General features: G+C 47.6%; 1 protein-coding gene across 1 annotated transcript in view; it reads right to left on the bottom strand.

The window, feature by feature from the left end:
* Positions 1–18525, bottom strand: part of gad2 (glutamate decarboxylase 2) — a 117933-nt gene that overhangs the window by 76136 nt on the left and 23272 nt on the right. Inside the window, exon 4 of the mRNA XM_067999087.1 lies at positions 3412–3645. Coding sequence (XP_067855188.1) covers positions 3412–3645 — 234 coding nt within the window. The remainder of the gene's footprint in view (positions 1–3411; positions 3646–18525) is intronic.

Genomic DNA, 18525 nt, shown 5'->3' with positions numbered 1-18525 from the left:
TTCTTCTAAATTGCAGAGATTTTTTTAAAAATTCATTCATGGGATGTGGGCATCGCTGGCAAGGCCAGCATTTATTTTATAGGCCCATTCTACAAAATCTCTCCTCATAGGACAACACTCTCATCCCAGGAATCAATCTAGTGATTCTTCGTTGCGCCCTCTAAGGCAAGTATATCCTTCCTTAGATAAGGAGACCAAAACTGTACACAGTGCTCCAGGTGTGGTCGCACTAGAGCACTATGTAATTGCAGCAATACTTCCTTACTCTTATACTCCAACCCCCTTGCAATAAAGGCTGACATACCATTTGTTTTCCTAATTGTTTGCTGCACCTGCATGTTAACTTTCTGTGATTCATGTACAAGGATCCTCAAATCCCTCTGAATATCAACTAGTCTTTCACCTTTGAAAAAATATTCTGCTTTTGTATTCTTGCTACCAAACTAGATAATTTCACATTTCCCCACATTATACTCTATCTGCCACCTTCTTGCCCAATCATTTAACCTGTCCATATCCCTTTACTGCCTCTTTGCATCCTCCTCACAGCTTCCTTTCCCCCCTAGTTTTGTATTGTATATTTTACATTTTATAATTCCCATTCTTTCCCTGCTAGGTCTTCCACTGCTGCTTGTTCCCACCATGGTGAGAGGTTGGGTGATCTGTGATCAATGATGCTCAGTGATTAGTTCTGAATAGGACTAACCCATTGGGCCCGATTTTACCAGGCCTGCGGGTTTCCGGCGGGTTGGGTTTCGGGAGCGTGGTCAACACGCTCGGTGAAATTAGTGGGTTGCCCGCGCGATCGTAGCAGGCAATCCACTAATTGGATCCAATTACCTGCTCCTCCAGGCTCCGCGCTGCTGGTCTGCGCGTCGGGCGGGCTGCGCATGCGCAGTACGATCTGTCAGCTGGAGGCTCTCTAGTTAAAGGGGTAGTCCTCCACTGACAGATGCTGCAACCAATAGAACACATTACAGCATGGAGCAGCCCAGGGGGAAGGCTGCTCCCAGTTTAATGATGCCTCACCCCAGGTATCATCAGATGGGGTGAGGAGGAGGGGGAGGACAGGGCTCTTCCACGCGGCGGGCGGGAGGAAGCAGCCTGCCTCTGCCACCAAGAAGGCATGGCTCGAGGTGGCAGAGGAGGTCACCTGCACCACCAACATATCGCACACCTGCATACAGTGCAGGAGGCGCTCCAATGACCTCAGTAGGTCAGCCACAGTGAGAACACGTAGTCTTTCCCCTACACTCCGTCTGCCACAACACTGCCCCCACCCCACATCTCCTTCGGCACCACCAACACCACTCTGTCACATCACCCCTCATACCCACTCAAACCCCATCCTCATCTTACCTGCACCTACTCACCTCGCGAGTACTCACCCCGCCACTAACACGCAACCCAATCCTCATATAATCTCATGGCTCTATCCCATACGCACTTTCTCGTGCATCTCCCTCACGGCCAGCCTCACTCAACCTGCCACAGGGCATGCATCACATATGTGCAGTAGGCAGCGTAAGGCAAACGTGTCGTGAGCATGAAGGGGATGCACAAGGGTGTTTGAGGGTTTGTCATGGGTGTTACCTATATTGAATTTCAGAACAACTCACATCACACATTATATTGGCACCACCACTGCCATGTCTCCGCGAATCCTGTCTGTTTTGTGCAATAATGCCCGCTCCTGGGTATCACTATGAGGACCCACCACTGATGCCACCCATTGTGTCACTGCAGAGTAGGTGCAGGTGTATTGCAGGGCTCTTCCGCGCAGACGACTGAGAGACATCGGCGGTGTACCCGGCTGCACCCTGGAAGGATGCGGAGGAGAAGTTGTGGAGGGCAGTGGTGACTTTGGCAGCGACAGGTAAGCAGATGGTGCTGGGGCCAGCCAGGAGCAGCTCGGCATGAAAGAGGCTGCAGATGTCCACGACTACATGTCGAGTGAATCTGCGCCTCCGTGTGCACTGCTGCTCAGAGAGGTCCGGGGAGCTGCGCCTCAGTCTGTGGACCCTGTGGCGAGGGTAGTGCCCTCTGCGACGCGTCTCTCTCTGCGGTAGCCCTCCCTCCTGCTGTACAGGTGGATGTGTCACAGCACTCTGTGGTGGAGCTCCACGTGTCAGAGGTGGACGGCGTGGATGGCGAGGCTGGTGATGCTGTTCGCCCTCCGAGGGGGTCATGACTGCAGCTCCGACGGCCCCCATCCGCAATATGTACATCTGAGGGGGTCCGCAAGGTAGGCACATGTCTCCGGACCCCGGGGTGAGTGTGCAGGTTGGTCACTTTGACCGTCCGGAGGGGGGTGGTGGAGGCCACACTTTGTCCCAAGTGACAGAGCGGCCTCCTGCAATGGGTGAGGGTCTCCCCCCCACCACCTGTCAAATGGACCTTTGCAGCTGCCACAGGCTGACGGCTGCAACACGTCCAGTTCAACTAGGACTGTTTCCCCCAGTGTGTGACACAGTCCCATGTTTCTCCAAAATCACATACAGTCCCTTAATCAGGTCAGTTAATGACCTGAACAAGCAAAATAAATACACTCAAGTGGCATCCCGCTGGCTTTAATTGCCTGCGGGATTCCCACCAGCGGGGGCTACGCACGCAACCCCGCACGTCATTGGGGAACCCGGAAGTGGGCGGGATCGTGGCGCGATCCGGTCACGTGCCTGGATATCGGGATTTTCGGCCCCCCCCCCCCCCCCGCTGGAAACGCACACGAAACCCGCCGGTAAAATCGAGCCCATTGTTTCTAGGGTGGGGACACATCTTACAAAACCTGAGAGCAGCAAATAAATTAACCGGAAAGCAGTGGGTTGAGTATTTGAGTATTTTTTTTGTTCTTCCTGATCTCCTTTCCCCCTTCTCCATGGCATGTAGCATTCAAAACTTTGAGCACTGCCAAAACTCAGCCAACAAAGATAAAAGAGTCTGAAAGATGCTCAAGACTGAGATTCAATCACATGACCCTACAGATTGGAATCTGGAACTTCGTAGGTAGTGCTACCAGGCTTGCAGAATGAATGCTGTTGATAAATAGCCTGTCACTGGAGTAGATAATATGATTTTCACACTACTGTGCATTCAGGTCTTGAGTTCAAGCAGTGAGTGATACACCAATACAGAAAACCTGTGCGATGAGTTATACCATTTCTCAGCAGGATTGCCACAGTCACATAGTTCTTACTTGCTGTTATTATGTGTAATTCAACTCAAAAGTAGTTATATGTTATTATAATTTAAAAGAAACTATTGTGAAATGTTTGTGACAATTATTACATGTGCTTTTTCTGTTAATATAACTGTACAGGTAATGATTAGGCTAAAATTACACTAAAGGAAATCTAAATTACACTCTGGCTCAAAACACGTAATGAAGAATTCTGAGTTCATGCCTCTTGATACCTGTTTTCACAGCATATTTTAGTGTTGTCCTACAAGTCACCAAAATGTCTTCTAAAGTGTTTGGCTGTTCATCCAGCATCCAGTTAAATCCTTCGAGGAGATCATCAGGGTAGTGAAAATCTATTACTTTTGTAGATCTATCGAATGTTTTCAAAATGTATTCAAGTAGAATGTCCAAAACTTGTTCCAAGAAAGTGAGAGTTACTCCTTCCCCATTGCATGCTGGCAGGAGGTCTGTAGAGATAGAACGAGAAGAAAAACAATTTAATTGGTTTTCCATTTTATCCCCTTTTCATGTCCTTACAGGATGCTCCCCAATACAGCTCCTCAGGGAAGGAAACAATAGTTTCCAGTCACCTCCACAACTAGTATCAATGGCCGTCCATTATCTGCCAGTCGGAGATCATATCTGAGCGGGCTGAATCTAATTATGTCAATTGGTTTCCTCATTTGGGAAGGAATGCTTCTGGCTGAGATCTGACAAAACACTCTCAACCGATGTTGAATGATGCACAGCTCTCAAACTTAACCTCACAACTATAACATTAGGAGACAAATATCCATTTACTTGAACAACCGTACTAACCAATCATTTATTCAACATCGGCTGGATAAAGCTTCTGTTTCTAAAATACCTATTTATGTAATATTATAAATCAAATCAAAATGGAGATGTAAATAAATGGAAGATGCCACCTAAGCCTAGAAATGACTTTTGGCGATAGTAGTAGATAAGTGTGTAACTACCTACTATTATAACGCAGACATTAATCTATTTATTTTAAGTTGCTCAATGCATCTGCTAAAATAGCAGTCAAAGGAATGTCATACAGGCACATTAAGCATTTGTTCTACTATTGTTGCCAAATGATTACTATCATTAAAACCTAAACATAATATAGTAGTGGAAAGAAGCATGGTTCTGTCCTGAGAGAATTTATTAGAGCTTTGGGTATATTGTCAGAAAAAAGACTTTATGAAGGATGACTAAGGTGACTATCCAGATCAATTAAATGCAGTGCTAATGTCTTAGGGACCTCGAACAGTTGCCACCTGACTGAGACTTGTGGGTAAAAACGTTAAATGTGAGATGCTGCTCATTAGAATAAGAATGGGGCCCCAGAAGAAGAGGCTACAGAAATTCAGGGCCAGCAATCCTAGCACTTACACTAGAATCACATTCCCGAGGACCATTGATCCCGATGAACTTTCTGGGGACAGGCAGAGGTTCCTTAATTTGCCTGCAAATGGTGGGTGCCCGTGCCATTAGGGGCACAACTAGAGCGCCTGTCGAGTACGAGGCTACAGAGGAGTGCCAGGCTGGGCCCCGGCAAAAAGTTTGTGAGTGCGCCCCTTTTTGTAAGGGAGCTGCTTTAAAATCTGCAGAAAGGATTCTGATTGCACCCTGATTCTTAGATTCCAGGCCTTGATCCTGGCCTAGACTCCTAGGTGGGCCCCAATTCTGTTCCAGTTGGGGAGGTACACCTGGTCTCACCAGGAATAAACCCACTGACCATATATCAGGTCTCAATGAAAACCCAGGGCACAGAAACTCTGACATTCAAATTCCCTGCCCCCGGGCGCCATTACTTTATGTCAATGGCCATGTTTGGGGGCTGAATGGAGGCTCTACTCCTAACAGGCCATCCCAGAGACTTGGGCACTAGTCCAGGACCCAGAGTATCTGGGACTTGGCCTAGCCTCTAGCTATTGAGACGTACTCCTGCCGAAGTTACAGAAGAAGTATGCTGGAACAGCCATGGATGTCTGAGACCGGAATCATCAGAATGCAAAATGTCAGTAGAGTAACTATTTAATAATTCTGAGAATGAATGCCTGTGATTTTCCTTTAACTCAGAGATCATGGGCATGATTTTAACTCAGAAAAACGGGTGGGTTGGGGGCGGGGGGGGGGGGGGGAAACAGTAAAATTTTTTTAAAATCTAAAATCCGCCCTCCAACCCACCCATTTCTGGTTTTAATGGAGGCGGGACGAGGGGTGGGCGACCAACCCACTCTCAGGAGGCGGGTCGGTCACTAAAAGGAGGCCCAAAACTGCAGGTAAGTGCCTTTGTCGCACTGCTTGTGGGCCCGGAGGAGCAGGAGTGTTCCCCCAGGCCCAACAAGCCTACCTGCAGTGACCCCCCATCTCCCCCCATGATCTCCAGCCCCTCCCTCTCATGATCTCTGATCCCTCCACTCACAATCTCCAACCCCACCATGATCTCCGACCCGTGATGTCCCCTGACCCTGACCCCCCCCTCCCCGATGACTGAGTCCCCCGACGACTGACCCCATCCCCGGTGACTCCTGACCCCTGATGACTAACCCCCCCGACAGATAACTGAGCCCCTCCCGATGACTGACCTCCCCATGACCCCCGATGACTGACCCCCCCCCCCGTGTCACCAGGTCCCCAGATGACCGCTCCCCCACCCCCAACGACCCCTTGATGACTGACCCCCCCCCCCGACGATGACTGAGCCACCCCACCCCTGATGACTGAGCTGTCCCCTCCCGATGACTGAGCCCCCTCCGATGACTGACCTCCCACCTCCCGGTGACCCTCGACCCCCCCTCCGATGACCCCCCCTTCCACATATCACTTATCTGTGCACATCCTCTTCCCTCCTCTTCTCCCGTCTGACTGAGGCCAGCCTGTCAATCAGGTTGGCCTGTCGGGCGGGAAACCATCAAAAAAAAGACATCCTTACGTCAAATTCCACCCTCCTCGCCCCCTTCCCAGCTCCCCGATAAAATCATGCCCTTTAAGTCAACTGTATGTTTATTTTTTTCTAATTCTGAATTTCTTTTTCAATTCTGGAAGCTCAGTTTAGTTCAGCAAAATCCAAGCTTCAATATTTGGACCATTTAACTCAAAGTGAACACCCAAATTGAGCCTTGCTCACTCAATTTTAGATAGCTGAATCAAATATTGCACCCAATGACTTCTATCCTGTCCTTGCTTTGTATTTTTAATTGACCATTTCTGCTCCAATGACACTGTTCATAGATGATGTCTACTGTTCTCTGGCTTGAACTCTAAATGTGTACCCTCATTTTCCTTCTGGTTCAAAAACGTGTTCAGCTTTTTCAAATAAATCTACTGGTTCCCTAAAATAAGACGATTTTCATCGTCTAATTTAATATCCCATCTAACTTGTAAGATGCCTTTGAATTACTTGAGCCATCATCTTTTTATTAGCTGCTCAAATAGCTTTTGGAAGTCCAAATAAATGATGAGGAATATCGAACATTTCAGGAACAGAAAAAGGACATTTGGCCCAACTGGTCTGCTTTTTTTTGATTGATCTTACTCTAACCTTTCCACCTTCTCATCAAATACATCTATCCCTTTCTCCAGAAACAGAACCAGCTGTTTCCTAAACTCAATTATAATATTTGTTGCAATAGCCTTCCCTGATAACAGATTTCATAGACCCAATTTTAACTCGGGGCGGGAGTTCATAGAATCATAGAAATTTACACACAGAAGGAGGCCATTCGGCCCATCATGTCTGTGCCAGCCGAAAAATTGCTATCCAGCCTAATGCCACTTTCCAGCTCTTGGTCCGTAACCTTGTAGGTTCCTGCACTTCAAGTGCATATCCAAGTTGTGCAGGCGGGGGCCGAGGCGGGTTTTAACCCCTGGACTTCATCTGCATAGGCCCCGTCAAACTCTTGCTCCAACCTGGCGGGAAGCAGCAGCTCGTCGAGGGGCAGGAGCGGGATGTCTGGTGGCAAGAAGCCGTCATCAGGGACCAGAAGGAACGGGCTCCAGGTAAGTGGTTGGAAGTTTGGGAGGGCCTGATGGTTAGGGGAGGGGAGAAAGGGGGAAACCCAGGGAAGGGGAGGCATTACCTTTCCTTGTGGATCACCGGTGGGTTTAACATCGGAAATAGAATAGGGTGGGATTTGCATGTACAGCAAGAAAACCCCAGAAGGCCAATGAAAGAAATAATTCCATTCAAAAGCTTCTACTCTTTTTAATGTTTTCCCATGACTAATGCAAAACATGCCATAGTCTTTGTTCTGCCACCGAGAACAACTTCTGTTTGTTAAAAACTTCTTACAATTAGTTTGACTTTGTATTGAGATTATTTTTTCATAGACTAAAAATTACCATTGGTGATTATAGTTGACTAATGGTTCGTGCATTTAGATGATATTTCTCCATGAACTATTTTAACAGAAATGTTAACCCCCTTCTTGATTGTTGCCTTCTTATCTGATACAACTTCCCAATGAATGCACTTTTTCCACTGCCCCCATAACATTACACCTTACTCTTTTTATTGATATTTTATTTTTATATTATTGTTTTTAATCTGTATTCTCAACAAAATATCAAATCCAGTAATATTATCGAAATGTTACCCCGCTTCTAGTGTGTAGAAATCCCTCAGTACATTTCATTTATCCCAATGGCAAAGTCATAGAATGTACATGACTTTACCAGTGGGATAGATGTAACATATGGAGGAGTTTCTATGTTGCTTCTGGCTATTATATACAATGAATGTTTAATGTCCAGAGTAAGGTTGTGAATCTGACTGAACATTTGTTTATTGGCTTGGCTCAATTAGTATTAGTCTTTCTTCAAATTAGAAGGCTGAAGGTTCAAGCCCCATCTTAGGGCTAGTGCTCTAATCTAAGCCAACAGTCTGTCGCAGTACTGAGAAATTCTGCATTGTCGGAGGCACTGCCTTTCAAATGAAAACTTATGAAGATACTTAAACCAAAATCCTATCAGGTGGTTTAAGTGGGTTTTAAAGATTTAACATACTTTTAACATACAAAACATCTATCCTCCCACATTATTATTGATATTCAAAAATGACCTGGTTGTCTTTCACAAATGTTGAATGGTACGTAGAAAAGCATTTTATATTATATCACAACAATTTTGGCATCTGATTTTTGTTAAAATTCCAGTTGGCATCCAGAGCTACAAAAAGAGAGTATGAAAAGAAACTTGCAATGGATATCAAAACCAATACAAAGAACTTTTATAGTTACATTAGGAAAAAGAGGGTGGTCAGGAGCAGTGTTGGCCCCTTAAAAACTGAAAGTGGGGATATTGTCATTGACAATGGGGAAATGGCGGACATGTTGAATAATTACTTTACGTTAGTATTTACAGTAGAAAAAGAGGATAGCAAGCCGGAAATCCCAAGAAAACTAATCTTGAATCGGGGACAGGGACTCGATAAAATTAACATAAGTAAAGCAACAGTAATGAAGAAAATAATAGCACTAAAGAGTGACAAATCCCCAGGACCAGATGGTTTCCATCCCAGGGTTTTAAAGGAAGTAGGTGAGCACATTGCAGATGCCCTAACTATAATCTTTCAAAGTTCTCTAGATTCAGGAACTGTCCCTCTAGATTGGAAAATTGCACATGTCACTCCACTTTTTAAGAAAGGAGAGAGAGGGAAACCGGGGAATTATAGACCAGTTAGCCTAACATCTGTTGTGGGGAAATTGCTGAAGTCTATAATTAAGGATAGGGTGACTGAACACCGTGAGAATTTTCAGTTAATCAGGGAGAGCCAGCACGAATTTGTGAAAGGTAGGTCGTGCCTGACAAACCTGATTGAATTTTTTGAAGAGGTGACTAAAGTAGTGGACAGGGGAATGTCAATGGATGTTATTTATATGGACTTCCAGAAGGCATTTGATAAGGTCCCACATAAGAGACTGTTAGCTAAGTTAGAAGCCCATGGAGTCGAGGGAAAAATACGGACTTGGTTAGGAAATTGGCTGAGCGAAAGGCAACAGAGAGTAGGGATAATGGGTAAGTATTCACATTGGCAGGATGTGACTAGTGGAGTCCCGCAGGGATCTGTCTTGGGGCCTCAATTATTCACAATATTTATTAACGACTTAAATGAAGGCATAGAAAGTCTCATATCTAAGTTTGCCGATGACACAAAGATTGGTGGCATTGTAAGCAGTGTAGATGAAAACATAAAATTACAAAGCGATATTGATAGATTAGGTGAATGGGCAAAATTGTGGCAAATGGAATTCAATGTAGACAAATGTGAGGTCATCCACTTTGGATCAAAAAAGGATAGAACAGGGTACTTTCTAAATGGTAAAAAGTTAAAAACTGTGGATGTCCAAAGGGACTTAGGGGATCAGGTACATAGATCATTGAAGTGTCATGAACAGGTGCAGAAAATAATCAAGAAGGCTAATGGAATGCTGGCCTTTATATCTAGAGGACTACAGTACAAGGGGGCAGAAGTTATGCTGCAGCTATACAAAACCCTGGTTAGACCGCACTGGAGTACTGTGAGCAGTTCTGGGCACCGCACCTTCGGAAGGACATATTGGCCTTGGAGGGAGTGCAGCGTAGGTTTACTAGAATGATACCCGGACTTCAAGGGTTAAGTTACGAGGAGAGATTACACAAATTGGGGTTGTATTCTCTAGAGTTTAGAAGGTTAAGGGGTGATCTGATCGAAGTTTATAAGATATTAAGGGGAACGGATAGGGTGGATAGAGAGAAACTATTTCCGCTGGTTAGGGATTCTAGAAGTAGGGGGCACAGTCTAAAAATTAGAGCCAGACCTTTCAGGAGTGAGATTAGAAAACATTTCTACACACAAAGGGTGGTAGAGGTTTGGAACTCTCTTCTGCAAACGGCAATTGATACTAGCTCAATTGCTAAATTTAAATCTGAGATAGATAGCTTTTTGGCAACCAAAGGTATTAGGGGATATGGGCCAAAGGCAGGTATATGGAGCTAGATCACAGATCAGCCATGATCTTATCGAATGGCGGAGCAGGCACGAGGGGCTGAATGGCCTACTCCTGTTCCTATGTTCCTATATCCCATATTAAGTCCAACACTCTTTTCACCCCCATCTTCATCAACCTCTATTGGTTTTCCCATCTTTCAATTTTAATATCCTTGTCCCCATTTTCAAATCTGACTACGTCCTTGTTCCTCCTTACCTGTACAATCTTCTCTCACTCAACGTCCCAATATTGGCCTGCTACTTCTCTGACTCTGGTCCACTGCACATCCTTTCAACCTCTGCTCCAACATCAGTGTCAGAGCTCTGCACGGAATTTTTCCCCCAAATCCTTGTAGCTCTCATTCCACTTTCAAAAGCATATTTGAAACCTGCATCTTTTACTTCATCTTCAATCATCTCCTAAATTCTCTATTTCTTGCCCTCATCCAGAAAGCACCTTGGGGCATTTTCTTCCTTGAAAGACACTATAAAAGTGGTAGCTTTTCCAGTTATTGTTACAATCTATACAAATATTTTTGTACACTGATTAAAGTATGAGTAGAGCAAAATTAAAAGATTTTACATAATTGTTTTCAGTATTTAGGGCTGTTTATCCATCTATATATATTGGGTTCGAAAAACTTTATGCTCATTCCGCTAAAATGCAAGTGCAGTGGAGTGGCACTGCTGACCTCCATTCCTGACCCTGCCAGAGTATCTTGTGAGTCCAGTGGAAGAGAGGACTGGGAAATGTAGTACCTTATGGGAATTTTCTTTTGGGGTGGGGGTGGGGGCGGGGGGTAGGAGGGTGAGTGTGGGCTCTTCAAAAGTGCAGGTGACCAGGTTGATCAATCTCCTTTGTCATGCACAAGATAGACACACACTAAATTTAACAAGGCAGCAAATGATAATAGCAAAAAAAAAAGCAGTATGATGACTTATCTCTGGTAGATTTATTTCTCTCTAGTTGCTTTTTTAATGTCCTCTGCAGTAAAACAAATATTTTAATATCCTGGCTATCCTGTCACTATCACAATATTTTATATACCTTTTTTTTAGTAAGAGTGGTTCTATCTTTGAAAGATAAGATTTTTAAGTATTTGAGAAGTATCTGATTAAGCCGATATCTACATCTCATTAAACATCTTGGGCCCGATGTTAACAGGCCTGCGGGTTCTCGGCGGGGCTTCTATTGGGAGCGTGGGTAACGCGCCCGGTGAAATGAGTGCGTCCCCCGCGCGATCACAGGATAATTGAAGTCATTTACCTGTGGTTACGGGTTTTCCGCTTCTCAGCTGTGCGCCGGCGGCCTGCGCATGCGCAGTGACGTCTGAGTGATGGTGGAGCTCTATTTAAAGGGGCAGTCCACCAATGCTCCTCCTGCTGCAAACAAGAAGTAGCACACCATGGAGCACCCCAGGGGTAAGGCTGCCCCACGATTTTCTGACGACTCACTCCAGCTGCTGCTGGACGGGGTAAGGAGGAGGAGGGAGACGTTGTTCCCCAGCGATGGAAGGAAGTGCTCTGCCTCCGCCACCAGGAAGGCATGGGCGGAGGTGGCCGCGGAGGTTAGCAGCAGGGGCAACACCACAAGAACATGGATCCAGTGTCGCAAGAGATTCAATGATTTCACTAGGTCCGGCAAAGTGAGTACACTAACGCATTCTCCCACACTCCGTCTTCGACATCACTTCAAACACCTCACAACCCCTTCTGCACTGCCACCACAGCGCTCCCGCATCAATCCTCACAGCCACTCAACTATCATCCTCACCGTTCCTGCACGTACCCACCGTCCCTGTCCCCATTCGAACACTACCACACACCCCAATCCCCATACAATGGGATGGGCATGTGGCACACGCATCCTCCCATCCATCTCCCACATGCTCAACCCACCCACACCAATGCTTGAAGCGTCTCACAATGCAATCATCACTCAATCACGCATCTGTGTTTTGCCTTGACAGGAGAAGAGATGCAAGAACGCCCGGGAAAGGGCACGCACCGGAGGGGGCCTGCCACACGAGGTGGTTCTAACGCACGCAGAGCTGGACGCCTTGGAGATCTGCCACACGCTGCATTGCCTGTCCGTGGCGGATGGCGAGGCTGGGGCTGCAGAAACGTCTGGTAACGGAAAGCTGACACTCAGCACTCATGATCGCGAATGATCTTAGCATCACTTGGCATCTGCCGCACCTCAACATTTGTCCACATGCCTGATATTGCCCTTTGTTCTCTTGCAGGGCCGTCTACGAGCGCCGTGTCTGTGGAGGGCGATTCCTCAGAGGACATGCCGGTCTCTGAGGGTCCATCGTCACATATGAGCCAAGCATCCACCAGCGCAGATACACACACCTCGGTGGGTCCCCCTCCTCAATTAGTTGGGATTGCACATGGTGAGTCACCGCGCACTTGTGAGCATGAGCAGACCCTGGTGGCAGGGGCAGCCGCGGAGGGTCCGCGTCGGTGGGAGCACTCTTCTCCAGGCTCTGCTCAGCCGGACCCAGATGCTGAACCCAGGGGGCCACCAGTCAAAAGGAGAGTCGTCGAGGGGCACCAGCACATTGCCGAGGTACTGGAAGAGGTGCCACGCGCACTCTCCACAATCGCGCAGGTGATGGAGGAGTCCAACTCCTGCATGAGGGCAATGGTGGCACAAGTGCAGGAGGGTATCCGCGAGATAGTGTCGCGGGTAGGTGCGGGAACGTCTGCGGTGGAGGAAAGGCTAGCCTCCCTCGAGCGTCACGCACAGCTCAACATTGAGTCCATCCAGGCCCTGACAACGGCTGTTCGGATTCAGGGTGAGCAACATTCTGCCGCCATAAACAGGCTGACAGATACATTAGAGGTGGCCTTGCAAGGTCTCACACAGGTCATCCAAACTGCCGTCCAGCAGGGTGGAAGGAGTGATGTGGGCCGAGGCCACGAGAGGGAAGATGGTGAATGGGGACATGGAAGTGGGGACGCGACTCAAAGTGCCCCCACGTCTCACCCGTTGCCCCCCTCTCAACCAGTACCCGCAATGGTGCCTCCTCTCCAGGTGGCTGAGTCTGCCCCTGCACAGGTGCAGGAGGAGCAGTCTGTGGAGGTGCCCTCACCGGCACCGAAACCCAGAGGGCGTCGGCCCAAAGCATCGACCCGGTCAGGGCATGAACAAGAGTAACCTGCCACTACCTCTGCTGGAGCCACAGGGGTAGCACCACGTAGGGGTTCCCGCAAACGTAAGGCTAGGGTGCTATGAACACAAAGGGAATGCACCAGGGTGTATGATAATTTGTTATGTTTTTATTTATAGTCGTTTACTGCACATACACAATAAACACAATTGTTCTCACCACTACTGCCACCTCTTGTCCATTCTTGAGCGGCTTGTGCAATAGAATCATAGAATCATAGAAGTTACAACATGGAAACAGGCCCTTCGGCCCAACATGTCCATGTCGCCCAGTTTATACCACTAAGTTAGTCCTAATTGCCTGCACTTGGCCCATATCCCTCTATACCCATCTTACCCATGTAACTGTCCAAATGCTTTTTAAAAGACAAAATTGTACCCGCCTCTACTACTGCCTCTGGCAGCTCGTTCCAGACACTCACCACCCTTTGAGTGAAAAAATTGCCCCTCTGGACCCTTTTGTATCTCTCCCCTCTCACCTTAAATCTATGTCCCCTCGTTATAGACTCCCCTACCTTTGGGAAAAGATTTTGACTATCTACCTTATCTATGCCCCTCATTATTTTATAGACTTCTATAAGATCACCCCTCAACCTCCTACTCTCCAGGGAAAAAAGTCCCAGTCTATCCAACCTCTCCCTATAAGTCAAACCATCAAGTCCCGGTAGCATCCTAGTAAATCTTTTCTGCACTCTTTCTAGTTTAATAATATCCTTTCTATAATAGGGTGACCAGAACTGTACACAGTATTCCAAGTGTGGCCTTACTAATGTCTTGTACAACTTCAACAAGACATCCCAACTCCTGTATTCAATGTTCTGACCAATGAAACCAAGCATGCTGAATGCCTTCTTCACCACCCTATCCACCTGTGACTCCACTTTCAAGGAGCTATGAACCTGTACTCCTAGATCTCTTTGTTCTATAACTCTTCCCAATGCCCTACCATTAACGGAGTAGGTCCTGGACCGATTCGATCTACCAAAATGCATCACCTCACATTTATCTAAATTAAACTCCATCTGCCATTCATCGGCCCACTGGCCCAATTTATCAAGATCCCGTTGCAATCCTAGATAACCTTCTTCACTGTCCACACTGCAAACTTACTAACCATGCCTCCTAAATTCTCATCCAAATCATTAATATAAATAACAAATAACAGCGGACCCAGCACCGATCCCTGAGGCACACCGCTGGACACAGGCCTTCAGTTTGAAAAACAACCCTCTACAACCACCCTCTGTCTTCTGTCGTCAAGCCAATTTTGTATCCAATTGGCTACCTCACCTTGGATCCCATGAGATTTAACCTTATGTAACAACCTACCATGCGGTACCTTGTCAAAGGCTTTGCTGAAGTCCATGTAGACCACGTCTACTGCACAGCCCTCATCTATCTTCTTGGTTACCCCTTCAAAAAACTCAATCAAATTCGTGAGACATGATTTTCCTCTCACAAAACCATGATAACTGTTCCTAATTAGTCCCTGCCTCTCCAAATGCCTGTAGATCCTGTCCCTCAGAATACCCTCTAACAGCTTACCCACTACAGATGTCAGGCTCACCGGTCTGTAGTTCCCAGGCTTTTCCCTGCCGCTCTTCTTAAACAAAGGCACAACATTTGCTACCCTCCAATCTTCAGGCACCTCACCTGTAGCTGTCGATGATTCAAATATCTCTGCTAGGGGACCCGCAATTTCCTCCCTAACCTCCCATAACGTCCTGGGATACATTTCATCAGGTCCCGGAGATTTATCTACCTTGATGGGCGTTAAGACTTCCAGCACCTCCCTCTCTGTAATATGTACACTCCTCAAGACATCACTATTTATTTCCCCAAGTTCCCTAACATCCATGCCTTTCTCAACCGTAAATACCGATGTGAAATATGTGGTTCCGCACATAGATGACCTTGTTGATCCTTAAGAGGCCCTACTCTCTCCCTAGTTACTCTTTTGCCCTTTATGTATTTGTAGAAGCTCTTTGGATTCTCCTTTGCCTTATCTGCCAAAGCAATCTCATGTCCCCTTTTTGCCCTCCTGATTTCTCTCTTAACTCTACTCCGGCAATCTCTATACTCTTCAAGGGATCCACGTGATCCCAGCTGTCTACGCATGTCATATGCCTCCTTCTTCTTTTTGACTTGGGCCTCAATCTCCCAAGTCATCCAAGGTTCCCTACTTCTACCAGCCTTGCCCTTCACTTTATAAGGAATGTGCTTACCCTGAACCCTGGTTAACACACTTTTAAAAGCCTCCCACTTACCAGACGTCCCTTTGCCTGCCAACAGACTCTCCCAATCAACTTCTGAAAGTTCCTGTCTAATACCATCAAAATTGGCCTTTCCCCAATTTAGAATTTTAACTTTTGGGCCAGACCTATCATTCTCCCTTTCGTGGGGCTCATCATGACGACGAACACCTGGTCCCACCCATTGGGTCACACTACAGTGGGTGCAGGAGTAATGGCACCACTCTTCTGTGGAGGGGGCTGGTATGGCCGCTCCTCTGTGCACGTGATGAGGTCTGGATGCCTCAGACAGTCTGATGTTAGGAGAACCGTTGACATATGAGTGCCTCGCTGGCCTGACAAGCATCCAGGTGAGCCGGTGTTCGGCCCATGGCTCCTTCCTCCTCCTCTTGCTCCTCCTCCTCCTCCTCATCGTCGTCCTCAATATGGGTGGCGGATGTGCACGGGGCCTCCTCCAGTGGCACCCCTCTCTGTTGTGCCATGTTGTGCAGGGCACAGCAGACAACTATAATTCGTCCCACTCTGAATGGCGCGTATTGGAGCGCTCCCCCAGAACGATCAAGGCACCTGAAGCGCATCTTGAGCATCCCTATAGCCTGCTCAATTGTAGACCTGGTAGCAATGTGGCTATCATTATATCGACGCTGCGGCTCGGTGATGGGGTTCCTCAGAGGTGTCATAAGCCACGTGTGCAGGGGATATCCCTTGTCACCGAGGAGCCAGCCGTTGCCGGTGTTGGGTGAGTGGAAGAGGGGCGGGACGGTGGACTCCCTGAGGACGAAGGCATCATGGCAGCTGCCAGGGTATCTGGCGCACACGTGTAGGAATCTCTGGCGGTGGTCACAGATGAGCTGGGCGTTCATGGAGTGATACCCCTTCCTGTTGATGAACAGTCCTGGCTCCTGTGGAGGTGCCCGTATTGCGATGTGGGTGCAATCGATTACACCCTGCACCCGTGGGAAGCCAGCCACAGCATGGAATCCAACCGCCCTCTCCATCTGGCTGCGGTCATCCATGGCGAAGTTGATGTAGTGCGAGGCCCTGTGGAACAACCCATCGGTAACCTGCCTTATGCACTTGTGTGCAGACGACTGACAGACCCCGGTGATGTCCCCGGTGGCACCCTGGAAGGATCCGGAGGCGAAGAAGTTGAAGGCAGTGGTGACTTTGACGGCGATGGGTAAGAAGATGCTGCTTGGTCCATCCGGGAGCAGCTCGTCATTAAGGAGGCTGCAGATGTCCGCGACTACCCGGCGACTGACTCTGAGCCGCCGTATGCACTGCTCCTCAGAGAGGTCCAGGAAGCTGAGCCTCGGTCTGTAGACCCTGTGCCGAGGGTAGTGCCTCCTGCGACGCAGCTCTCTCTGCGGTTGCCCTCCCTCCTGCTGTGCGGGTGGATGTGCCACAGCACCGTGTTGTGGGGCTCCACGTGTCTGTGGCGGACGGCGTGGCCTGCGAGGCTGCTGAGGCTGGTGATGTTGTTCGTCCTCCGAGGAGGTCAAGGCGGCCCCCATCTGGAAGGTGTAGGTCTGAGGGGTTCTGCAAGGTAGATAAGTGTGTCCTCGCACCGGGGTTGCGGTTCCACGTCGGTGAATCTTCTTGCTAGGATGAGGGTGGTGGAGGGCAAGCGTTGCCCTATGTGACGGAGTGGCCTCCTGCGTTGGTGAAGGGTCTCCCCCCCCACCTGTGGAATGCACCTTGGCAGCTGCCACAAGCTGCTGGCTGCAAGACGTCCGTTTGAAGTGAGAGTGTTTCCCCCAGTATGGGAAACAGTCTCAGTTCAAGGTAAAATCCCATCCTTCCTAATAAAACAGCTCAATCAGGCCTGTAAACAACCTGAATGAGCAAGATAAATACTTACAAGTGGCATCCCGCTGGCTTTAATTGCCTGCGGGATTCCCACCTGCGGGGTCTGCGCGCGCACGCCGGCGCGTCCGTGGGGAACCCGGAAGTGGGCAGGTTCGAGACGGGATCCGGTCCCGCTCCGGGATTCCCCGATTTTCGGGGCCCCCCTGCCGAGAACGCACCCGATAGCCGGTGGTAAAATCAAGCCCCTTATGTCTGTGTGTACCTCCTGATTATCCTGTTGTCCAGTTTCTGTCACACTTTTGATTCAACTTTTCCCACTGTAAATTTCTGTGTCCAGGTTTATAATGGAAACTGCCAATGTAAACATGTCACACTGCAATTAAACCCTTCCACCAGTGGTGGTGCTGTGGTACTTCAGTTTTGTGTCTCCCTGTTCTTCAGCTTGCACTGCAGAGAAACTCCAATGATCCAACCACTTCCAGTTATCTGCTTCCAAGTTGCTGAAACTTTTGATATTTAACTAAAATTCTGGTGGTTGCAGCATGACAGCATGGAACAGGATTGATGGACCAGCTGGTCTTTTCCTGTCCTTCATTTTCAGATGTTTCATAAATGTATTATTTAAAAGAAAGGATTGCACTTATATCGTGCCTCTCACATCCTCAGGGCATTACTCTGCCCCTCATGATAGATTCCAATAACTTCCCCACAACTGATGTTAACGGGCAGGCCTGTAGTTACCTGCTGTCTCCTTCCCATCACAAGTAATGGAATGACATTTGCAATTTTCCAAGCCAGAAGCACAATTCCTGAATCTAGAAAGCTTTGGAAAATTATGACTAATGTATTTTCAATTTCCTCACTGATGGGTATTATACCTGCATATTGGTAATTGAATACTCGAGGGCTCCCTGATGGGAGTAAGCATATTGCAGCAAATGCACTCCAGGGTCTCTTCTTATACTGTTTGTTATATCTAAAGGGAATGTTCTAGAGAGTTTGAAATAAAAGCAGTCATTATATTACTACACCAACTTGACTCACCTATTTATTTTAATACCCTGCGATGGAAACCATCAGGTCCTGGAGATTTGTCTGTCTTAAGTCCCATTTTTTTCTCCATTAC

The sequence above is a fragment of the Heptranchias perlo genome, chromosome 2 (assembly GCF_035084215.1).
Source record: "Heptranchias perlo isolate sHepPer1 chromosome 2, sHepPer1.hap1, whole genome shotgun sequence".
Lineage (NCBI taxonomy): Eukaryota > Metazoa > Chordata > Chondrichthyes > Hexanchiformes > Hexanchidae > Heptranchias > Heptranchias perlo.
Note: the sequence above shows the minus strand (reverse complement) of the source record. Positions and strands in the feature narration are given on the sequence as shown.